The sequence below is a fragment of the Augochlora pura genome, chromosome 7 (assembly GCF_028453695.1).
Source record: "Augochlora pura isolate Apur16 chromosome 7, APUR_v2.2.1, whole genome shotgun sequence".
NCBI classification, from domain to species: Eukaryota; Metazoa; Arthropoda; class Insecta; order Hymenoptera; family Halictidae; genus Augochlora; species Augochlora pura.
In genome coordinates this window covers 19,687,367-19,713,876 of record NC_135778.1, presented here as the reverse complement: position 1 = coordinate 19,713,876, position 26,510 = coordinate 19,687,367, and the positions used below count along the sequence as shown (strand labels likewise).

General features: G+C 32.1%; 2 protein-coding genes across 2 annotated transcripts; one reads left to right on the top strand and one right to left on the bottom strand.

Annotated features, from left to right (window-relative positions):
• On the top strand, nucleotides 1-20,947 carry LOC144473668 (xylulose kinase). Its single transcript, XM_078187756.1, has 12 exons — nucleotides 1-473; nucleotides 6,966-7,048; nucleotides 7,581-7,734; nucleotides 9,084-9,263; nucleotides 13,238-13,339; nucleotides 15,721-15,852; nucleotides 16,329-16,482; nucleotides 18,037-18,181; nucleotides 18,463-18,752; nucleotides 19,512-19,609; nucleotides 19,696-19,836; nucleotides 20,077-20,947. Exons 1-12 carry the CDS (start codon nucleotides 420-422, stop codon nucleotides 20,146-20,148), a joined length of 1,605 nt encoding a protein of 534 aa, XP_078043882.1. The 5' UTR covers nucleotides 1-419; the 3' UTR covers nucleotides 20,149-20,947.
• Sf3a1 (splicing factor 3A subunit 1) lies at nucleotides 20,676-25,515 on the bottom strand. The gene is made up of 11 exons (XM_078187755.1): nucleotides 24,794-25,515; nucleotides 23,855-24,185; nucleotides 23,608-23,767; nucleotides 23,258-23,539; nucleotides 23,070-23,180; nucleotides 22,829-23,000; nucleotides 22,075-22,758; nucleotides 21,803-21,864; nucleotides 21,626-21,733; nucleotides 21,365-21,538; nucleotides 20,676-20,967 (listed from the first exon to the last, which is right to left on the bottom strand). The coding sequence occupies exons 1-11, from the start codon at nucleotides 24,906-24,908 to the stop codon at nucleotides 20,866-20,868; spliced, it is 2,301 nt and encodes a 766-aa protein (XP_078043881.1). The 5' UTR covers nucleotides 24,909-25,515; the 3' UTR covers nucleotides 20,676-20,865.
• Nucleotides 25,516-26,510: the final 995 nt, after the last annotated feature.

Here is a 26,510-nt window from a genome sequence, read left to right as displayed (position 1 = left end):
ACTTAACCTCTACGTCTCAGAGCGAGGCAGATTTCGTCAAACGAAACTGTCATGGAAATATCGTGAATCCACGGGGATGTAAAAAATCTGAGAGTAACCAGTTGCGGATTAATCTGCCTTGCGCAATGTACCGTGTTACATATTAATAATAACGATAAGATTACTCCCGTTTAGTCTGGTTGCGTCGTAACGTAAGCGAAGCAGCACGTAGTAACGATGCCTCGGGTCTTGCCTCGGATGATTGTAAGCCACACACGGGCTAGATCGTTCGTACGTTAGTTTCTCGGCCAGCAAACTGGCCTACGGACACGCGGTGAAGTGTACGCGTTATTCAAACCCATCGGTTCAATTGCATCTTTCACTGGCAGCCTGCTCATTCCCCGATTTCGTTGCATTGTGTGTTGGTCGACGATTGAAATATGGGCGCCGCTTCGAACGCAACATACTTAGGGCTCGATCTCAGCACGCAGCAGGTAAATCTTTGAAAAGAAATCGCATCGTTTCCCGATCCGCTTATCTTCGCCGTACGGTCTAATGCTTTTTTCGGGATTGCTATTCGTGGAACGCTTTCTCATCGAACAAAAAAGCTTATGGTCGACGCGTGTCATGGATGACAATCTCGGCCATTCAAGGCTCATTTCCCTTGCTCCTACTTTTCCTCCCACTATTTATTTCTATTTCTGACTCTGTTTCGTCCGCTTCGTCAGCTTTACTTATTGCCCGGAAATAGTTCGCGTGGTCGTACAGCAATAACACGAAGGAAGTTAACATTAATTTCTCTGAACAGTAGTTTACTCTTTTGCGGTAAACGCAGTGTTCAGCGTTCACTCACTGGTTCGATGGTCTATCGCGCATCGCGCATGCGTCGCATAACGCGCGTCTCTTTTGAATTACGAAATCTGCTTTCAGAGAGAATTCGTTTTGTTGTAATATAACAATGAATACATTCCACAGTTGGGGTATTTGCTGGATTCGGCTATCCAAAAGATGATTTTGTCAAATTTGCCGCAGATAAAAATGAAAAACAAGCGGTTGGAATATAAACCACAAAACTTTTTCCGTTTGTCCCCTTTATGCAGAGTCATAGACGTTTATAGGACTATTTTTCTTCAACATTAGCAAAGCTCGGAGTTCCATAATTTTTTTCTACGCTGAAAGATTTAATCAAATCAATTAGTCATTTTAATACGATGAAAGTGATTTAAAGAATGTAACTTTTCCATTAGTTTGAAAATCGATGTTCTTGTTGTTGAAACGAATTTATCATATTTCCGGGGGCGTTCGGACAATAATTTTTTATTTGTAAAATAAATAAAATAACATTTTGTTATTAATGATTACGATTCTTTAGTACGAGTTATACCTGATATAAAAGTTTTAAATTGAGTTGTTGGATTACCAAGAGTTAATACAATGGCTCACAAAGAATTATTTAACATTGTGAAACAAAAAAAAGATTACAATTTTGATAAAATATTGGAATTCATAAAAAATTGTCTATTTAGATACAACGAATATGTGGAAGATGAAAAGCAAAATTTAAACCTTTGCACTCGGTTGTCCCCTCTGAGGGGACATCGTAATTCTAATATATGACTAAACATTAAAGTTTATTAACGATTTGTAACTATTTCTCGATGTCTACAAATTCATATAAATCGAATATTATTATAATAATATTATATATACATATACATATATACATACATAACGTATACTATATAATAATATAAATGTTCATGAGCGCAATCCATGATGGCGCGGAGTGCAAAGGGTTAAAACAAATTATCGTTCGAAAAATCTAAATTTAAACATAGATGGATTGGCAACGTCTAAAAAGAAATATACTTGATGGAAAAATAAGTATTGAAAAATAAAATATAATATATATTCTTTTTACTATTTTAAAAAATTGTCGATACCTTGAGATAGTTTTTAATGGTTTTTAATGCTTTGCAATGTTTTAGCACACCATTTCGAGGTCTTTAAGTTAATTTTTATTGTTTTCAGTTTTCTTACACGTCTATAAATAAATTATGTGAAAACAAAATTTGACCGCCTAAATTCGCAAATACTCCATTGTGCGTTTCTAATTAAACGAGATTTCTATTACGATTTCTGTAAAAGAATTTTTACGAATATCGTAAAAATTTTTACGAAAATAAGGAAACCGAAGAAAATATCATCCTTAATTCGATTTTATAAGTATTAATTTCCTTTTCGGATATTCCAAATGTGTGTTGCGGAATGTTTTGACTCATCTTATTTTAGCGAATAGCGACGACCGTTTGATCTAACTTTACACTATGTATCAAGCTGACTCGACATTGCATAACATTTTGCTTTTTGAAAGTATTTGCGGAAGCATCATTTTTGACGATGATAAATAATTCATTATCGTAATCATTAATTTTGATTCGTGTTTTCTATCGCTAATTTTTTTCAGGCCTTGAGGTCTTATAGATTATACAGTCTCCCCGTTTACGATTAAATCCATAAATATAGTCATCGATGGAGGTACAGAAGAATTAATATTCGTGAAATTAATTGTAATACATATGCATACACCGCAGCTAACTGCAATTCGCCGCTATCTTTGAAAAATGAAAACATATCGCTGACGATTAACGTTCACGTTTCTGCGCGCTGGGTCACAATTATCTAACACGATGATAACATCGAGCACTGAATAAGTATGAACGGAAGAAAGCTAATTTTTGGCATGAAAAACACGGATGCGTATAAAACAAGTATAATGCAACGATAAATCCTTTCAGCATGCAGCTTAGATGACATCATGCTACGGTCATTTATTTTTAAACCGTTACTTGAAATTAGTAACGCAAATGCATTTACCTTCCATAAATTAGGAATCTACCAACTCGCGTGATAGAACGTGATTGATCGCATACCTTTTAAAACGTAATGTGTTTCGCATTGTATCAAATCACTTGAGTTTGCTTGCGGAGCTGGATGAATTATTTTCAGACGCGACGAATAGACAAATTTTGGACGCAATTGATTGCTTTTATTCTGTAACGAAAATTGAAAAATGTGCTTAATATATTACGAAAGTCAATTGCTGTTTCTTTATGCATACAAATAATTTAAGCTGTTGACGGTTACAGTATCTCATAACTTTTGGTCTACACCTACAATTTTCATTACATTTAACATTACCCAGCCTTACGCGCCATTAATGTATATTATTTTATAACAATGATAAGAGCAGATTTATTCAAATTTTGTGCGACTTCCATGATAACGTATGCTTGAATAAAAAAGTTTATCAAGAATATTCTTATAGAAACATTTTTATAATTTCGATATCTGTAAATGAAAAATGAGTAGTTCTGTTATCAATAGTTTGCAACTAATAGAAACGTTGATGGATACCGATAAAATTTTTATTTATACTTTGCCATTAACAACTAAGAATTTTGTAATAAACTTTTATTGACAATTTTATTAATCCGACAGTATTTACAATGGACTCTCACCATCAGAAAACCTCATCTCCTTCTTGTATTTATATTACATCAATTATATTATACTATTATGTTACACTAATTTTAGGAAAGAAACATTTGCTGTTTGTTAATAATAAGAACATTCTTTGATGATATTCGACATTTCTAATTGTTCTGATATTATTGCACAATGGACATTCTATTAGTATGTGTAAAACCGTAAGCTCAATGATAAAATTAATATGATTGTCTTGATTAATGGAAATTTATTATGAATATTAAATTTTGTGTAAATTTCATACGAAAATGTTGTTTTTAAAGTTTGAAATGACTTAGACCATTTTTAAAATTAACCGAATGTCCTATAAATCACTTAAAGCAATAAAGAATTATGAGTTTTATTTTAAACAATAACTTTAATGAAATAATTCATGCACATTTATTAATGATTCTAAAAAAGTAATGCATTTTTATCATTTCGAGTTTTTAAGATTTTAAAATGTTCTTGAAAAACTGGAGAAATGTATGGTAGTAAACACATAATATCTTTATGTTTTTCTTCCGATACTGGTCATTTTATCGGCTTATTATGTAGTTCAGAAACGCATCAAAGAAGGCCACGCGCTGTTTTCAAGTTACGTTTATATAATTTCTTTAAATTTTTTGCTTAGACCACTTTCATAATTATAGGCACATATATGTATAGTTACATATTAGCTTTTCCTTCGAAAAAAATTTCATTCTGCTTACAAATTAGATGTTGGCGATATGCAGTATGTTCCCAACGCTATCCTTAACTCGACGTTTTGAATAGTATCTAAAGATTAAGCTATTGTGCCTGTTCCATAGATAATTAGATTAACATTAGGGTGCCACAAAAGTTTCTTCCCTTTTTTTTTTTAATGCGAAATGAATACACGATATTTGTTGTTTAAGGTGGATTTATTATGTTATACATGAACCGTTCTGTTCTATAACCTTCTCTTATCTCTCAGGAAGCCTCATTATGCCCTCTTTCCAAAATTCTTGAAGCTTATCTGCAAAATATTCATCTAGGTGCGTTTTTATTCCGCTTATGGATTTCAAAGATTTACCACGGAGAGAATCTTTTAAGGAGACGAACAAGTGGTAATCGGATGGAGCAAGGTCTGGAGAGCTAGGAGGATGAGGTAGAACGTCCCAATCAAATTGTAATAATTTTTGTATTCGGGCAACGCAACATGCGGTCTTGCGTTGTCGCGATGGAAAACGACGCCTCGTCGGTTCGCCAATTCAGGCCGTTTTTCTGTTATGACGGCTTTTTAATTGATCCAGTTGATTGCAATATTTGTCAGCATTGATCGTATCACCTTGAGGAAGGAGCCCGTAGTACACTACACCTTTCCAGTCCTACCAAAAGCACAAAAGAACCTTCTTCTGATGAAGTCCAGGCTTCGCAACAATTGAAGGTCTATTTTCCTTAGACCAAGTGCGTTTTCGATGCACAATTTGGTATAAAATCCAAGTCTCGTATCCAGTGACAAGCTTCTTTAAGAAAGGATCGCTTACATGTCGCTGAAGATGTAAGTGGCATGTAGAGACGCGGTTCATAAGGCCAGTCTCCGTCAATAGGTGTGGAACCCAAACTTCATATCGATTCGCATATCCCATCTTGATTAAGTGATTATGTACCGTTGTCTTGGGAATATTAGTGGCATCAACAATCTAACGCACACTATATCGCGGATTTTCAGTGAGCACAGTCTTGACAATGTCCGTATCCGTCATTGCTGGGCGGCCGCTGCGGTCTTCATCTTTCAACTCGAAATTGCCAACTCTAAATTTTTTAAATCAATCCCGGATGGTCCTAATAGTCGTAGTACCACTCCCGTAAACGGTGCAAATCTCGTCGGCTGTGTACTTTGCGCTATTGTTTTTTTTAAAGCAATGAAGTATATGCCGCAAATTCTTCTTTTGGCTCCCCATATTGAACGGTGCAGAAAAAATGTTAAAAGAGACTTTGTCATCAACGAAACGTACTTTGAAAGAGCTCTGAAACGACTGAAACCGATGCCATAAACGGCTAAGAGATAAGCCTGCATATTTATATAAATACAGCCACTTAGAGTCACTCATAACGTAGCGCGGAAGAAACTTATGGGACAACCTAATACATATCTTTCGAATTAATCATTTAATGAATACCTTGCAAACAAAACTATTGAACTGTTGTTTGGAATGAACAGTCATCAAAAAGTCTATTAATACAATTTTAGTACTTAAAGGATAAGCGTAATTCATGTTTGTTTTTAGGTTAATTGGGAAGACATGTGGACTGTAAAATACCATTACTATTTAGAATAAAATCTTCAATATTATTTCATACGTTTGTTTAATACAGTCGGTATACAAAGTATTCGTACAATTTTTAAGACGGAATAACGTTTTTATAATTTGTTTACAAGGCAATGGCTAGAAAATTGTTTCCAAAAATTATGATTGGTTACTTTGGTGAACGAATTAAAAAAATTATATTATTTCTAGAGTTTATCTGAGATTATAACGAAAATTTAAAGAATACTTTAAAGAAAATTTCAGCATGCACATACGTAAGTTACCGAGGCATATAAAATGCATTGTTTCAATCTTTGTAACAGGCCCAAACAAACAAAAATTATACATAAACATCGCGTTTTAATTTTTTTATCATGTAAGAAAATGAAAAGAAAAAAGAAAAGCAGAAATCTAATCCCTCTAACATCTCAAAAGAATTTGGATCAGCTGGAACAATTATAACGAAATTATTTCATTTTAAAAGATGTACAAACACTTTGTACACCGACTGCATTTATTCAGTCCACAAAGCATCTCATTTAGACTAGCAACGTATTGGATTTTACAAACGGATTTTAGACATCGTACAATAAATAAAATAATCTTTGAAAAATCCAAAGCTGTGAAAGTGACATGACAACTGTCTGGTTTGTGTGCCGTCCGAAAGTTAAAAATTAAAAACTATTAGTGCAAATCTATTAGGTGACAGGTGGTCGAATAATTAAAGTAGGAAGCAATCGATTCTCGTAGTACATGATTTTCGTTTAACCATTAATTCTGTCGAGTCGAGCATAACTCATCGATTAAAAAGGATCAATGGTTTAGCATAATGCCGCAGATCACAGACATCGGTATATTTCATGCTTCTTATTTGATTAAATATAAACGATTGCATATTTAGTGGTACGTGGGGAACTGCATGCCGGGCATCGTGGTCCTCTTTGCATATTCATTCATTCGGTGGTCTCGAAAGCAACGTTCCGAATTTCAAATTTTGAATTAAATTTAGAATATCCTACAGGTAGCCGGCTTGATCGACTGCCATGCGTAGATTTGTTTTTCTCGTCGAGCAGCCTCGTTGCATGTAATTTATTTTACCGGAGGCTAATAAATCAAAGATCACCTGTTATACTGAATTTAGCGACGCAAACAGTGATTAACGGATATTTTTGACCGTTGTAGTTGAAAGCAGTAGTCGTCGATAATGATCTCACCGTTCTTTGTGAAACCAGCGTGCAATTCGACAATGATCTGCCGGAATTTAGGTACGTTTAATACTATCTCCTAATACGATTTTCAATATTAAGCATATCATACGTCGTCGTCTTATTTTAATGATCTTATTAATTTGTTTGTTACATCTGCTACGTTAATAAACAGGGAATATAAAATTACATATTAAACTCTAAGGGTTAAAGAATAAGGCGACCTCAATAATCCCAATACGTTAATATAATATCAAGTTTTGGATATAGCATTTTTAACAGCCTGAATAGAATGTTGAAAAGCATGTGCACTATTTAATATGCTCGAAAAAAGTGCGATTGCCGATAATTTATAATTTAGGATTTAACGCTTTTATAATAATAATGAATAGACAAATACGAAGCTGTGGAAATATTGGATGAATTTAGGAATTCTGTTAGTGTTTTTGATAGATTAAAATTATTAAGAGAATAAATAAAGTGCTATCTAACTCTTGCCTCTTATTATTGGAACAGAAACTTTTAACGTAATCGTAATTGAAAATTACCGTTTTATATTATGACAGTTGAAAGTAAGTTCCATCGTTTTTAGAACGTACGGAGGGGTCATTCAGAAAAAAGAAGAGCCACACGTGGTGGTCGTTCCCACTTTGATGTGGGTTAAGGCTTTGGACATGATCCTTGATAAATTACGTGTCTGCGGCGTTGATTTCAGCAAAGTGGCCGCTATTTCTGGATGCGCACAGGTAAATAACTCACAATCACATCGGACGACGCCAGGCAACGAATGTCATTAACAATACCAGTTTTGTGCGCGGTTCTTTGGAAAATACGAACTTCTTGAATTACAAAGAATCGTTTCAACGCTTCTTTCAGAAATTCTCTGCTTATTTTCATGCAAAAACAACGGTAATTGTTGCCCCGTTATCTTTTATACCTACAATAAGTAACGGTAATATTTAGAAAACATTTAAAACGCTATTTTTTAAATTCAATCAAAGGGTTCGAATTGTTTTAGACGTTAGATTGGATAGTTTACCACATAGCGTGTAGAACAATTTTTGCTGAAATTGTAATTTGTTGGAAAAAGACAAAAAAGAAAAATAATAATTTTTCACCAATTTGATCTGAATATAGGGCGAAAATTTGAGGAACGCGTTTTGTAAGATTCAATAATTTACATGCATGCTAAAAATTTTATTGAAAACATTTGACGCAGAGTCAAGCATTATGCATTAAAAAATTAATTGTTTGTAGTTTATAACAACGTTCTACTATAACTAAAATATACAAAACATTGATCACTAAACTAGTCGGTCTAACGTCTTAAAAAAACTTTTTTGATTCAATTCTGAAGAGATTACTGTGCTTTAAAAAGTGTCCAAATATTACTGTTACTCCACTGTATATGTTTTTTACTTACCTTAATAAGGTAACTAAGAGAGTTCGAAGTTAACAGAAAAGAGGTTAGGATTAAACAAAGAAAAATGCAATTTAATAACAAGAGAAGTAGATCAGTTATCGCAAGTTTGAATAACAAGTGTGTATAGAATGAATGGTTAAGGTTGAGTTATAACTATAAAAGTAAAAATAAACTATGAGAAATGAAAGTATTACTATTATTATTTTGATTAATTGTGCTTCTATTAAAAACCGAGGTAATATATATTCAATTTTTTATAAAATGTTATGACTAGACTGTGGCTCTTTATGCAAACGAAATATGTCTGCTTCAGTTGCAGAACATAGGAGCCAAATTTCCTCATGCCTTATATAATTTTAATAACTTGAACTCAATACATTAACATTCTTAGTTTCTTTTAAACTTTTCACTATTTTAGCATAAAACCCGCAGTTTAGTTATAACATTTGTTATGACTAAAACTTACTTGCTGTTTTAATATCATTTCATATTAATTTCTAATCGTAAAATCGAGTAGCAAAGTTATTAGCAGTTGTAAGTTTTTGTTGAGATCGACTTGTGTATTATTCGGGTGTTCGCGAAAATTTCAAAGATTTAACTATAACTTAACAAAGATTTAACTATAACTTAAATTGCCTGACGATAATGTTATCTTCGCTCGTAATTGCACAGCAACATGGTACAGTTTACTGGGGCAAGGGCAGTCGAAATCACTTGCGACAACTGGATCCCTCGAAATTCTTACACGAGCAACTCGTCACATCGTTTTCGGTAACAACATCGCCTGTGTGGATAGATTCTAGCACCACTAAGGAATGCAAAATCTTGGAGGAGATCGTGGGTGGTCCTCAGGTGAGTATTCATACTGCAAAACAAATATCACGTGGTCTTCTACCGAGGCTGGCGATTATTGAATTTCATAATAAAATGAGTTTTGCTTTCGATGTCTCACGATGTAATTTAGCGGACAGTATTTTCTTAAGCGGAAGCTAAAATCAAACATTAACCGTCTACACTCCAAAGTGATGTTGTCCCTTTATTTCAGGATTTACTATATGAGCCGTTTATTTTGAAAGTAGCCTAACTCCATTTGTCAATTTTTTCCGGTTGCCATGGTTACATGTACAACTTCATGTTATTTGCCAATAAAGCATTTCAGGTTGCTTATATTCCGAGCAAATACGATCATTCTTGACACATAAGTTTTCAGAGTTAATTCAATAATTGAACCGTGTAGTTTGAAAGTGGCCTAACTCCACTTATACTTCAATCAAGATAATATATTTACTATTGATAATGTCTGAAGGCAGTGATTAAGGCAATTTTAATTAATTAGTATTTCACAAGTTAACCTCAGTTTTTGGACAATTGCGTTAGTTGAATAACCAGACCGTTTAATTAATATAAAACCTAAAATTTAATATTAAATTTCAGAAATTATTGCACCCATGGGAAAGAACAGAACAAGACTATTTAGTTCAGATAATAAAGAAGAAATAGTAACTAATGATTTAAAAAAAAATCGAGAAAGAAAGAGAATAATAGAACAATATTCGTCTTCCAAACTTTTTTTTTTATTTTTGTCCAAACTTTGGAAAATAATGTGGAAATCATAGATCACAAATTTTTAATATCAGGACATTCGTTTTTACCAAATGATAGAGATTTTGGCGTGGTAGATATGTCATTTAAAAAAAAGTTCGTTCCCCAAGATTATTACAAGATTATTATAAGATTATTAAAAACTGTCGGAAAGGTAATAACTTTATTGTAAATGAAATGAGACAAGAAGATTGTGTATCAACAAAATTATTAGAAGACGCAATTTTTAAAAGGGTAAAGAATTCTAATGGAGTATCAATAAACTGGTTAAAAATATGTTTGATGCGTTTTGTTAGAAATAAACCGTATAAAATTTTCTATAAGACATCAATGAATAAGAATGAAAATTTTAAAGTCCTGGATTTATTATCACGTCGAGGTAAACCAAGAAGGTTCGAAAATATTGTATTGACACCACTGTATAAAAATATCAGACAAATTACAATAGCAAAATTCAAGGACATAATTGACCTATTACGATATACATATACCACCAAAACATCATGGTTTCTTCAAATCCCTTTCACACACACAAAATGTAGATGAGTAGTAAATTGTTTTGTAATAAATTTATGTTTTTTATGTTTTGTACGTTATGTAGTTAAAAAATGTTTTGAATCGCATAAATTAAGTTTCCGAAGTGTTTTAAAGATATGTAAAATAAATTGAGTATAGTTTTTTTCAATATGAAGCATCTTAAATTATATTGAATGGTCTTGGGCACCTTCAAATTTTATAATGAATCTGGATGTTAATTTTGAAAATGGCCTAACTCCATTCGTGATAAGAAAACGGATATTATTCACTTAATAATTGCCACTATTTTAATAGGAACTATCAATTGAACACCTTTAGATACACTTAAGCAGTATGACTCATTAGTATCCTATACGTATATTTTTAAACTCATTGAAACGCATACCCTTAAATATCTCGATTTGAAGATAAATGGAGTTAGGCCACTTTCAAAATAAACGGCTCATATATCATATAATTCAATCATATTTCAACATATTTCAATTCATTTCAAGTATTATTTAAAAACATGATATGAATCAGTAAAATAAGTAACTATTCGTGCGAAAGTTAATATTTAGCTGTAGAAGAGAGATCAGAAACACCAAATTCAGAATTCTCGTTTTATAATTATTCAAATACTTTATTCGTTTTGCTAATAAGTATCTTGTTTTGTAGAATATCATACACTTTCCTAAAAACAAATTAAACTTTTAATCTCACCTTTCTCTTTCTCAAATATTTGGCTGTTAACAAATAAATATTCTTAATTTAAAACGTAGATCATTTGTTTTAGTCCCGAATTAATAAAATTTTCAGTTTTCCATATAATGTTAATAAATCTCCAGATTTATTCTGAATCTATTTCCTTTACAAAAACTTGAAATTGCTTCTGTGGAAATTTATAAGATGAACTGGTATATGCACATATATATATATAAATACACATATATGCATATACTCATATAATGAAACCCAATTAAAAACTGTATAAATGTATTTTTAAAAACTACATGTTGAATACAAAAAATTATTTTGATTTGTGTTAACAACTTATTACAGTAGAAAATGTACGTACATTTGTCAGCGGAACAATTCTTAAACAGAAATTTAAAAAAAATATCATTGTTTTAAAGATATATTCAAATATGTTAATGTTTTACATTCCGTTTCTCTCAAGCATGCACAGTAGTTGTCATCATTGTTTGTGCTGTAGTTAATATGCTGTAATTTAGATTAGTTGGTTCTCACTATAATATTTTTGGCCAAAATAAATGGAGAATGTAATCGGACTTCAAAGATCAATTTTCATGGTCATTACATCCAATCAGGAATTCGCATGTGTCATTTTTCAGAATGATTGAAACGTATATCTGTCTCTATGAATATTCATCGTTGACAAAGAATTAATTTGCAATTTACATTCATTGCAAGTTTCGTCAATGGGTTTTTTTCCGTCGAAATCAACGATCGTATCGGAATGAAACGTTTTTTCAACTTGGCTCAATGGCTGACGAAGGGGGTAAAAAAAGGGTACCGTTTCGTTATCCATGAGCTATTTTTGGACTCGTCAGTTTCTAGTCGGACGAAGGCGAACGTTGAGTAATATTTGCCGGATTCTGACCTTCTGGTAATTAATGAAATATTTCATTGATTTTATTGGTCGGGATCGACAAAAATACGTGTAATTGCTGGCTAAAAATGTCACCAGATCATTATCTTGTATTTTCGCACGAATAGTGACCGTATACAATTACATCTTTCAGGAAGTGTTCAAACGAACGGATTCACTTGGTTATTGCAAGGTTATATTATGCAAAGGATGTGTTAGGTCCAAGATAAATATTTTAAATAATATATTACTTTTATTGTTACAGCTGAATATGTATCGTTAATTAACTATATCAGTGTTGCTTAATTCTCTTGTCGTCCGACTCCATAAATTAGTTTATAATGATACCGTAAAGTTTTCAAGAATCTGCCAGACGACGTGAACTGACGGAACATTACACAAATAAATAAAATTATTATATAATTAACAGTAATTTTTATATATAAAAAGCCAAGTTTAGCTCATTTCTGCGAAGAACCGATCGGACGTTGAAATTAATTATTTATTTTTCTTTATCGTATAAAAGTGAATACGAAAAATATGCAACGAACTATTTTAATTGTGCAGGTAATTTAAAAAAGCAATAATGTTAAACATTTAACAAAGTCAATGTGTCCAGAAATGCTGGTCCACATTTTTGGCAAACATAAAGTCCTTATCGCAAAATTACGGTTTTGTACATAAACTAAAACTGATCTGCATTAATCGTAATTAAATAATTTATTCTTTTATTAAATAAATTCAATAGATTCAAACTAACTCAAAGATATATATATATATATATATATATATAAATTCATCAAATGTTTTTACCTCTTCGAACTTTTTTACCTCCATGTATTCATATTTATTATGAATGAATCAAATCAGCAGTTTATTCTTTAACATGAAATTTTGTTCAATCTTAATGTTGCAAAAAAGATCTTGTTTTGGTTAAGAAGCATTTAGATAAAATCACACGGAACCCTGTACGTTGTACATTGTAATTTAACGCGACATGCGAGAAAAAAATCAAGCGAATCAGTGAGACGTGATTCATAATTAATTAATGAGGTAATCGATTATTCTGACGCGGTGTCGTCGAACGTGGTTGCAGAAATTAGCGGAGATAACGGGATCTCGGGCGTACGAGAGATTCTCAGGACCTCAAATTGGAAAAATAGCACGCAGGAGGCCCGAAGCCTACAGTAACACTGAGGTATATCTACTAAAACACTCCTGGCTTCATTGAAAAAATGAGAACGACAATCGATCGAGGTATTCGAGATATGTGTAGATATGTTGGTTCAGATTTGTATGAGTTTTACGTTTTACATGGCTTTCGATAATTGCTACATTAACACCGAGTACTCGAATCAAACTGTACTATATACAATAGATACGAATCAAATTGCCTGTCTGGAATGCGTGATTTAATATCACTGCTCGTATTTCGTGTATATTTATAAGAGGATGTTACTATTCTCGAGAATAGAGATCATTATAATGCGTATTGGCTTAGAATTGTGCTAATTCAATTGCAATTCAGTTGCATTATTCGAAACTTTCAGTTTACTGAATCGCCAATTATTTTAAGCACGTCTGATTCAAATTGAATTCTTCAAATCACAAACGCAGAACATTGAAAACTTTGTCTACTCATTTCTCGTCCCCCGCATACTGTTCTTATGTTATTATCTATTGATTGACTGTCTTTTAATTCATAATTTTAATTAAACTACATCGTGCATTCGTACGTTAATGTTATTTAATCACTTAGTATTTTGTAATCGTACTTCAATTACACTATAATATAATTGAATGAACATCTGAGTTACAAATTACCATGTGATTGAATTATAATGTAATGCAACTACTTTGTCATTATAATTCATTGAGCAACTCAATTGTAATTCTGCACAGCTCTGCTTAAAGCGAACTCTGCAGTAGTTTGTATTAAATCACCCCATAAATAGAAAAATATAATAACAACAACAGTTTCCTAATCGTTTTGTTAACGCCTTTTTAACCCATTTAACCTGTTTAAGTACGAAAGTTGTTTCGTTGCTATAAATTGGAATAAATTCTTGTTCTCTCGTCACAGTGAACATTGGTACACAATAAATGAAAAATTTCTTTTCTCTCTAGGAATTGATTACAATCGAATTGGTTTTAATCGTTGTAACTGCAAAGAAAATGGCACAGCAACAGTCTGCAAAAAATTACACGAATATAAATTATACAAATATGCTGTATAAGATAATTTCCTATTTTACATGCTATGTATTCGTCATAATTTAGTTAACGAGGCTTTCTTCGGAATCATAGTATAATTAATATAACTAAAAATTACGAAACTGTATGCGAATAACCGTTCATGCATATTAACCATTACAAAATTATAAAACAAATTCTGTTAAATAGGCAAATTAAACGGTATAGAAAGGAAATTTCAATGGAAATGATTAATATTGAAATTGTTATATTAATAATAATAATGAGCTCGTTCCATTATTGATTTATAAAAGATACTATAAAGAACAAAATTAAATTCAAGCGAAGTAGGTACGATTAATATATTTTATAGAATGAAAACTATTTGCTGATAAAAACTTACAAAATGTAAGCAAAAAATGATTGCGCTGAATTTAATTATTTGTAATATAATATGAATTTTATTTTAAAAAATGCAGTTGATCATTGAAAACTGCAATTTTTTAGATAGAAAGAGCCATTTAAATGTATCTATCAAATTGTTTGTTGAGAACATATGGTATAGAAATAGATATAGAAGCAAATCTTAGAACAATTTAGTAAAATTATATACTAAATAAAAATAAATTATATACTAATTATAAACTAAAAATGATCACACTGTAATTAGAAACAATTTTTATAATACCAAAGTTTATATTCATTAAATTACTAATAATTTAAAATTGGTATGAAAGTATTTAATATCACTTTTTTTTTGTTTAAAAAGTTTTAGAACGGATAAAGTTGTCGAGTTCGACACTGGTTCTAAAGTCGAAATAGCTTCGGGCATAGACGGTGAAATAGAAAATACTAAATGTAAACCGATAAGGGTGTATTGTTTAAAAATCATGCAAAGAAATGTCTATGAAAAGACATTAAGCACGTCTATCCTTTTATGCGAAGTGCGATAGGAAATGCTATTTATGAGATGATTTAAATACTTTATCAAATGTTATTTTTACGTGACTTCAACTACTTCTCTACTCTCGAAGAATTATTTTTGCGTAGATACGTAGTATTAGCGTTTCGTACTGCTTGGAACTGCGTCGCTAAAACTAATTAACAATACGAAATAATACCATATATAGTATAACCAGAAATAATATTAACTTCCTCATTAAATACTAATTCTATTTTTCTTATGGCAATTGCGCTGTAGCAGTCAAGCATATAAAAAGAATCTTTTAGACACAGTTCTAATTGCTCGTTGCAAAAACACTACCACAATGACATTACAAAAGTTCATATAACTATACCGATTTTCATTACTAATCTGCATCCTATGCCATCGAGTACATATTTAATATTTTCTATATATTTAATCAATTTTCCTGCAACTTTCAGAGAATCTCATTAATTAGTAGTTTTGTTGCGTCCTTGTTTCTGGGCGATTTCGCACCCATTGATTGGTCCGATGGATCTGGAATGAATTTATTAAACATTCACACAAAAGACTGGGATGACGTACTGTTAGAGGTAAATTATCCATATTTCATTCTTTTGCGTACTACTAATCGGAAGTGCGCAATCGTCTATCTATTACTTAACTAAATTATTTAACGCTAGATATTGAAAAGTAGAGCCGTAAAGAGTGATAAATGAACTGAGGATTCATGATTTGAATTAAAAATTACAAAAGAATATTGTAATCATAGAGAGGATTTGATCGTTTAACGATAACTGAATATTTAACAATAAATATTGGCGCGTTATTTTACCGATTATCGATCGCAAAAAATTCTACAATATCAAAACAATGTAATGAATAAACCTGAGAGTGTGGAGATAACATTTATTATAGTGATTATCAAGTTAACCTTTTGCGTGCTAAGAATCTGGATAAAATACGGTTTATTCGAAAATACCACAATAAAAAGTGGCTTCTAAATCTGATCAAGGATTAGCGTCAGCCACATGTGGCCCTATTCATTTGTAAAATGTTATTTGTTTAGGCTTGTGGTCCTGGCTTAAGAGAAAAACTCGGCGAACCTGTTTCCTCAAGTAGCAACATCGGGCCGATTTCGAACTATTTTGTAGAGAGATTCAGTTTCGATGAAGCATGCAGGATAATTGCTTTCACCGGGGACAATTCTGGCTCTCTAATTGGTAAGTACACACTCGCGAGGAGTACCTTCGCTCCAGTTTTCTTCCGTCGACGAACTTTGAATCTTTGTGTTTGGTCGCTCATGAAAATTCAATAAAAATGACTAATTATATACTATGATTTATGTTATACTATGATTTATTGCGACTTATCAGTCATGTAGTACTATTCTGATATTAAATTTAAATAACATATGTAGAAAATGTTTTAAAACTTTGAGCAGATATTCAATTTTATCTATTCTGTTCACATGCAGTGAATTGTAACTTCGGTTCATTAAATCTATTTATATATAGTATATATACAGTATTCACTAGCTCCAATTTAATTAGCATACGCTGCATTTACATGTGTTCAACTATCCAAGCCTGAAGCATGTTTGTCAGATATCCACGTTATGACAAATTTTAATGGAATTAGAAAAGGACTAAGGTAAAGCCACTTATAATTGGCCCTGTATCAGTAGTGTATCAATTTTTGAGAAAAACCTGGCAGAAAATCGGTTAAACTTCAAAATAGTTATACTTGAAATCAATTTTTTAACATAATGCCTCCATACTAAGTCTTTAATTATTTAAATCGATATAGTCTTATATTTAGTAAGTCTATCGGTTTCATTATGTAAAATTCAAAAAACATAATTGCGGTAAAATCTAGCAATTTGCAAATCTAGATATTTCCAACTCTCAAATAACGATAAAACACATTCTTCTAAATTGTTCCAAGTACACAGAACTCCGCGCTAAATACGAAATGAAACTAAACCTCCACGATAACCTTAATAACAGCAAACAAATAGGACAAGTTATCTCATTCCTGAAAAATTCAAGCCTATACAGTAAACTCTAATATCCCCAACTAAAAGTCGTCGCTAATAACCGCAAGTGTAGTTGATGCGACGTAAAATACTATAGAAAAAAAAAAAAATCTAGCATCGTTGCTCTTATTATCTTTAAAAGTTGATAGGTATGGTAAATTATTGACATCAATTATACGAATCGATTTATCGATTTTTAATTTAATTACTTTCCACATAAAAAACAAACCTCTCAATTTCGAAGTGTAATATTTTCGATGTGTTTATATTACAGTTTAAATTTGTTGAACAGCTACGTTTATTGTTAAAATCAACAAAATATTTTAACGCATTCACTTCAACATGTATTCTGCAGCTTATTAAATTCCTGAGATGTCAGGTTATCAAGGGGTCCTGTAGGAATAACTCAGAACAGGCTATGAGAACGGCCATTAAAGATTTCCATGTATTAGATTATGAATGAAAGTTTCTCATTTTAATAAGGCTATTAGAACAATTAAAATTAATTAATTAATTGCTCTGCAATTAAATTTTATATACAATATTCTTCTTTTCTTTTACAATCGCCTTTATACTTGTAATTTGTCATAATCACGAATGTATCATCAATTATTAGTTTGTTGGTGTTCTAGTATCTATATAATAAAGGAGCAAGCATTTACTATTACTCACAGAGGATATTTTTCTTATCCGTTCAACCTTTGGTGTTTTCATATTTAATTTATTTAATAATTTATAGGAATGAGGCTAAATGAAGGAGATATCGCATGTAGTTTAGGAACTAGCGACACATTATTTCTGTCGCTAAACAAACCGCAAACTGCGTTAGAGGGCCACGTATTTTGTAACCCTATAGACGATAACGCTTTTATGGCACTGCTTTGGTAAGCCAAATTTAAATGTTTTCTTATTTATTTATATTTAGTATTAACATAACATAAGCAATCTACATATACGTGTTTTATAACTTCTTACTTTCAAGAGATTATTTAACGACATAATCAGATAATGGACAATAATAATAAGTGATTAATTGTACAGAAAACATAAATACCGCAGGAAAAAGAATCTTTTTAAAGGAGAAAGAAAAAACAATCAAAAGACTAAAATTGATACGATAAATGCGTAAACGATTTTCGAAGATAATGCAATTGGAAATTTTTAGTTTTAAAAATGGATCTCTGACGCGTGAAAGAATACGCGATACTGCGGCACAAGGTTCTTGGCAAATTTTTAACGAGCTACTGGAGAGTACACCCCGCGGTAATTTCGGCAATTTAGGTCTTTATTTTGACACGCAAGAAATTTTGCCGTTCATCATCGGCGACCATAGATTCAATAAAGCCAACGATGAAATATCACGGTACAGCTCGAAAGAGGTCGAAGTAAGAGCTCTGATCGAGGGTCAATTTGTTGCTAAAAGAGCGCATGCGGAGGATTTCGGTTTCGTTATCGGTAAGAACGGTACAATGCAAATTAATAATTTCTCAAAGACTGATCTATACCTACAGAAACTCCATTGTTCTGGAAAACAATGTTAATTATTACTAGGCTGTAAATCTTTATGCCTTTACGACATCTGTAGAGTTCTAAAATACGAGAGGACGTACGAATTGAGATAGTCTAATAGAAATTTTATATTTTATCTACAACGAGTAATATTTTTGTAAAATTGTATATGAAAATAATAATTTGAATAATGATTCGCAGTCTAGTTATTACGCACTGTCATAAAGTCAACGCATGAACTTGAACGCTCAATTTTAAAGCTTAACCTAGTATTTCTTTCATATAATAATTTCTACTCGGTGACTTAAGGGAATATTTCCAGTAAAAACTGAGACTATATTATTATGTTATATTAGAATATATGTATGTATTCTATATTATATTACATTATTTATATATGTTTAATTGTCGTACCTGCAATAGTCATCGTAATCTTCCTAAATATTTTTGAATTTTGTTTCGAATTTTTGAATTTCAGTGAAAGAAATTCCGAAAGGGTGCACTAGAATAAAATATTCCCTTCGGTCATTAAAAATTTGAATGAAATAATAATTTGAAATTGAAACGATGTTTAAACGAATTGTATTTCAAGAAGACAACTTTATCGCGACAGTTAAATTTGAATTCAAATTTTTTCCCAAAAAGACATAACAAATTGTGATACTTCACGAAAATTTTAAGAATAATGTTACCGACAATTTCTAGGTCCAAACACACGAATTATAGCAACAGGAGGCGCTTCGGCAAATAAAGCTATTTTACAAGTACTTGCTGACGTTTTTAATTCACCAGTGTACATATCGGTAATAATTTTATATTACAAACTACTACCGAAACAAGCCTTCGTTTTTACATTTATGCGATATTACATTGTGATTGAAATATATAGGACGTAGCTAATTCAGCTATGATGGGTGCAGCCTATCTGGCAAAGTATGCTCTATTACGAAACGAATGCAACTTTGATGAAATATCGCGCTGTTTGCCTGAGCCAACACTTGCATGCCGTCCTTATGATGATGCAGATTCGGTAAGTTATTTGAAATAAGAGGAATCGAAGTTTGGCGTCTTTAGAGGCTAATAGAATTTATTGAAATCCCAAGAACAAATAATTAATTTATCCTGTAATTTGCGTGAGCACTAGTTTGAACATATTCTATACAAATTAATCTCTGAAAAATAAAGATTTCTTTGGTTTTTGTAAATCCTATGAGCCTCTCAAGACTAATATCATATCAAGTCACTTACCTCTGATTATGTTTCTTCTTAGATATACAGATCTATGGTTGTTCGCTATAGAAAGATAGTGGAACAAATCTTAAAGAAATTAAGTACAAATTAATGTATGGAAACTTAATATACATACACCATGGAAAGAGTAAGTCTTTTGAGAGGCCTTCATCTTGCATAATATGTGTATAGGAGATAGAAAATTAATGATGCATTTAATATACATGTTTTAAGTAATATACGACAAGTTTTTTTACGAAGTTTTTAAAAGGGAATCTTAGAAGCTAGTTTTTACAATTAGAAATACCGATGTTTCAATCAATTGTAATATGCTAATCAAGAATATTGAGATATTTACACGCGTTAAAGCTATTGGAAATATTTTTTTGTAAAAATACAAAGGAGGTTTTCAAGAAGAAGTTATTAAAAATATCTGCGGCACAAATACGCAGACTATATTTTGCGAATGCACTTTTAACGTTGCATTGTATTTAACTAATTCGTTATAAATCGCTTATGCCTTATACATAAAGAAAAGTGCGGGATAAGATTAAGTGCAATTCCTTTCAGGAAAATCTGAGCTGAGCTTATGGAAAAGTACTTTTATATGTATTTATAAATATTATTGTATTCCATTAATTTATTAAACTATAATTTATTATAATTATAAAATACAGCAAAGAATGTAATAAAAAGTGAAATTAGTTGAATTAATTTTGTGTTTATTTATATATCTTAAATAATTATAATTAATGGCTACTATGAAGCCACAATATTCGCTTCCAGTATGGGTAACAGAGGTTAAATCAATTTTTAGTGCTGTTTAGTTTTACTTCTTTCTACCACCTCTTTCCTTTGGCAGAAGATTTATTACATTACCAGATGTTAAATTATAATATGCAAGAGTATTGCTGTCTTTGAAAAACATTCCCTTAAAAAAAGAAAATAATTATTCATTAATACAATGAGACAGATATAGCTCCAAAAATGAGTGTCAATTTTAAATAGAATAAATAGAATTAAAATGATTCTGAGACGTGCATCTGGTGATGATTATAAAATTTTGCAGGGATCATTTTGATGGATTTTTTAAGATCGTCATATTTTTTATAATCTGTTACAAAGACGAGATCAATGGCCTAATATGTCATCGTTGAACTCATTTTGATGCCGACTATAATCTTGTGTAACATAAAAATGGATGTTAATTTTGAGACAAAATACGGTAACATTGGAAAAAGTCCATTAAAACGATCTTGACATTTTTTATCATCATTTTATCAGATGCTGGCAAAATTAACATCTTGTATTATTATATATTGTCTTACCTCATATTGCAACTTTTGTTTACCAGGAGGCATACCAGTTTGTTCATGTATAAGAGCCTTCATTGTCGCCACAGTGTCACTCACTTGCAAAGTAATATTTAATGTCTGTCCATTTAACTTCCATTCTGCTTTCTCTGTCATCATTGGTACAGCTATATTCACCTGTACAGGACCCTATAATATGGAAACATATAATTTTAGACTAGGTTCGTAAAGAGATTCTAATATAATGTTCTTTTTCTTCTTCTTATATAAAAATACCTTATTTCTAGCTAGGAACTGCTGTTCAGGTATCAAAGAATCTTCTGTTCTCAATTTTTTGGTCTGAGGCTCTTCTTCCATAGACTCAGAAGGATGTTTCATTCCCATCTGAAAGATTACGAAATATGATAATTTGTATGTCATAAACAATTAGAGTTTTACAATTGAAATACTTACAGCGGACGCCATTGGTGGTTGCATAGGTGGAGGAGTTGGCATAAATGGTGACATTGCAGGTGCTAAAAACAGATGAAAGAGAAGTCAGAGATTTAACGTGAAATGAAACATTTCTCACTGTTTGAACATAAAATTTTAAATATATTCTGTGTTGAGCCTTTATAATTCTATTTTTTAAAAAACGTTATGGTAATATTTCAAAGCTCAAAACATATTAGCAAATATTTCAAAACTAAAATAGAAATAAATTTATAACTCAAAATTTTATTTACTCATAAGTGGCGGTGGTCGTATAGGAGGCATTGGAGCCATCATCATCATTGGGGCTTGTGGCATCATCGGTTGTGGAATACCCATCGTCGGCATACTCATTGTTGGAGGCGGTGGCGGTTGCGTTGGAACTGGTACCGGTTTCGGTGCTGGAGGTTTAGGTGGTGCTTTCAACGTAGCTTGAGGTTTTGAAGCAGCTGCTGCCATATGTGATAATTCTGCTGCGCGATTAGCGGGTTTCGGCCCAATTTTCTCTTTTTCTTCATCAGGAAGAAGTCCTTTAACTTTATGTATTTGATGGATTTGATCCTCCAGAGTAATATTTGCTCTGGCAGCTCTAGTTGCTGCTTCGACACTCGATGTATGTCCATCCCATGTAACCTTATCATCCTTCTTTTTGTCTTCTTCTCCAATTTTCTTACCGATAGCAGTTTCTTCGTCACCGACACCAAAGATATCAGTACGTCTTTCGGCTAGCTGTTTCAAACTAGCTTCAATCGCTGTACCAGGAGCGAATACTGTTTCCTGCGCCAACTTATCGAGATGTTTATCCCGCTGTTCCACCCACCGTGGATCCAATAATCCAATACGCATATGTTCTTGAACTTTACTTGCAGGTATGCGTTCTCCAGTAATTGGAGATATCAGGAATTCATCAGGAGCAACAGGACGTGTAGTTTTACTTGCTTTAAGAATTAACGTGTTTATTATTTAATGGAAATTATATCTATATTGTGATTGTTATCTATTACTCACCATGTTGCTTAGGATCATAGCCTTTCTTTACCACAACATTTCCTGGAGTAGGAGGTAATGGTGGTGGTTGCATATTATTGCTATCTCGTGGTTTAGATTCTTTCGATTTATGAGTATCACCTGGAGGCGATACGTCATCTTCATCGCTCGAATCTTCTTCCATATCTTGCACCTTAAAATGTTAATGCAATGATAATAAATTGCTACTAGCTTTTCTAGACAAACAAAACATTATATTTACTTGATTATTATCTTTTGCACGATCTTTTTCACCTTCCGTACGATTTTGCATTTCATCCTCTCCATCACTGTCAATCTGCATTTCTACATCCTCACCTTCTTCTATCCTTTCCTAAAAATTTAAGAAAACATTACAGAAGACCCCTTTACACAAGTGTCATTTATTAAGACATAATCACGCTGTTTTACCTGCATGAGTACTCGAGCACCAACTTCGTCTGGTGTTGTTGGTGCTGGGAAATTTCCAACTTCAAATTGCTGATAATCAACAGTTTCTACTACAACAAAATCGTGCCAATCGATTTGAGCATAAGCAACTCTTTCACGTTCCAACTCTTCTTCTTCCTTACGTCTCTGAGCTTCTTGGTATTTTAACCATTCAGCACGATACTTAACCTGTTCTAATATTTTATCCATATTTGCTGCTTCATCACGAAGACGTGGTAGAAGATCTTTAGGTGGAATTAATACCTACAAATTACGGATTGTTTATAGAAATAAAGAATATAGAAAAGTTATTTTAAAAATTCTCATCATACCTTTGTATATTGTTCCAAGAGTTTAGTAAAATATTGAAACAGAGAATGCTGTGGTCGCAAAAAGTCAAATTGAAAATTTCTTTGTTCTCTATTCATTAAGTTAGTAAGAAATTGACGACCATTACGAGCTACGAATTGTGCCGTTAGTTTTACAATATCCCTAAAATAAGGAAGCAAAATATCGAAATTATATAGTTTAGTACTGTATAGTTTGACCATACAGCAAATAAAAAATTGAATAACTTACAAGTCTAAAGCTGAAATGGAAGGCGGATCAGCGATAAATTCAAATTCAGTAGGAGGATCTTTTGGGACAAATGGTTGTTCCACTTGTTTTAAAATTTCTTGCTGCTTTTGGTGAGCTGTTAGATTAACAGTTTTTCCAAGTCCCTGCCCTAAAGCTGGTTCTTGTCCCTTTCCTTCTTTAAATTCTTTTACTTTATGCTGATAATATGCATGATATGGATCGCCAAAATTCAAGAAATTAAATTTTGGATTTCCCAGTTCATTTTGTCTGATCCTTGACTCAAATTCTGGCCCATTCCTAGCCACAAAGCTGGCTGTTTTGTCAACAATATCTAAATTATTACATAAGAAAAATTATATATATAACAACATATAAACCAAGTCTGAATAAGTCATAGCTTATAAGCTAAATATGGCTTTCCCACTTTTACGTGCTCTATAACACATCCTCACTATCTACCTTTATAAACCCTCTACACATTCACGCGATATAAGAAACAATATGACATTTTTTTCTTCTAAGCTCCACAAGGGGTTGCATATATTATGTGCATAAAGTAGTAGTAGTGGAGCTTGTGGCCCATGGTCAAAATGACTCATATTTTTGCTTCAGGCTAACTTATGCCTGATATAAACCAGAAATATTGATGCCATAAAAACAACCAAAAATATAATTTTGTATGAAAATCTTTTAAACAAACACCATAAGATGCTACAAATTGGACTTTATTTGTTATTGTAACATATATAAACAATTACCCTATAAAGATTATATGGTTTCAGTGAAGCTATATTTATATATTATTGAAAATAATTACAAAAATTATAATAGATACTTTTTAGTGAAAATTACATTATAATTAAAAGTTTTACTAATAACTTGTCTGAAAATAAAAATTGTATTAATGTTAGTTATGTACAAAAATTTGTCAAAGGATACTTCTAACCTCCGGTGGAGGGTAAATAATTCCTACGATCGGCTGTGATGAGGGTGCATTATTCTCTTCACCCTCAGTGACCGGTAGTTGCACCACTAAAACTTCTTGAGCCGGCATGATTAGTACTCTTTTATTAGCTGAATTTTTACATTATCTTCCTTTGCATTTCCAAATTCATCGTGCACAAGAAACACGCGAAAATATTACAGTGTTGTCGTATTTGGAGATATTCTATTCTAGCGCCGTCGACGGTGGAGTGATGAAGTTTTCGTAATTTGGCTTGAGTTCGTAAACTACAGTAACAGGCTGCACCTTGATCCGTTAATAAAGATTGGTACACAAATTTTCGTTGTTTTGATTCATTAACGATTCATTGCTGAGACCAAATCTACTGCAGATTGGATGACCAGGAAAATGATGAAAATGTACGTGCTAACTTAGGAAGTAAGGAAAGCGTACAGAAGTATCTTCCATTATTGTACTTGCATAGATATGAAAGTCATAAACAGACGCATTCTGCTGATGAGCGAATACGCATCGGACATAACCACAATTCAAGATTCATCTACTTCTCCTTCCACGTCGACAATCCTTCTACTTAAATGCCACCTTCTAAACACTACTGTAACTAAACTTGTCAAATTGTTTGTTCTATATTATCGATATCATGAATTCTGTGGCCACGAGGCAATGCTAAACACTGCACAAGTTTTTGTTCTTATATAAGAATATATTTTGATGGAAATAAGTCGAAAGGGGGAACTTCAAAGCAGTGCGAGTAATTCATGATTTCATCTAGAAAATGCTTCTAATGGCATAAAAGTGCTTGGATTCTATGACTTTGAAATCATCACAATTTTTATATTACTTTCTAAGACTTATATTACTAAATATCTACATAATATCCTTAAACCGTGAGTTATGCGCACTGCTTTAAACCTTTCTCTTTTGAATTACTTAAGAATTTCAAGTGAAGGTAATTATTTGGAAAATGATGTGCCGAGTTCAACAGAATAACTTTTTTTTAAATTCATCTATGACTTAAATTTATTTTAAAAAATATAGGGACTAGTTTACTACTTGGAATGACAAAAAAATTGTTGGTATCATTAGATAGTATGAATACAGCTCAACATACATACAACTCAGAGAGATGTAACTTTAAATGAGAATATTTACAATTCGGAAAAAAATTATTTATTACACCTATGGTTTCGCGTAGTTGGTTAGGCAGAGAACAATAGAGGAACGAAAGAAACAGAACGAAAGCAGCAGGCTCTATGTACGAGTTTTCATATGGACGAAAAACGTAAACCGTCTCATTTATCCGTGCTTGTGGTCTCACTCTTCTCGCGCACCCGTTTACCTGGTGCTCCATCTGAAACACTCGGCGCGGTATTCGACTTGTACTTTTCACCAGCGATATGTCATCACGAATACGAATATGAATGCTGTATCTTTCTAACATATTCAATATAAAAACTGTGGTTATACCCAGTGCAATATAAGCGACACATATCATCATATTCCTATTAAGGAATACAATTAATTCCTCTGAAATTAACAATCAAGAAACACAGCATAATATGAGCCGTTTATTTTGAAAGTGGCTTAACTCCATTTAACTTAAAATCGAGATATTTAAGGGTTTGCGTTTCAATGAGTTTAAAAATATACGTATAGGATACTAATGAGTCATACTGCTTAAGTGCATCTAAA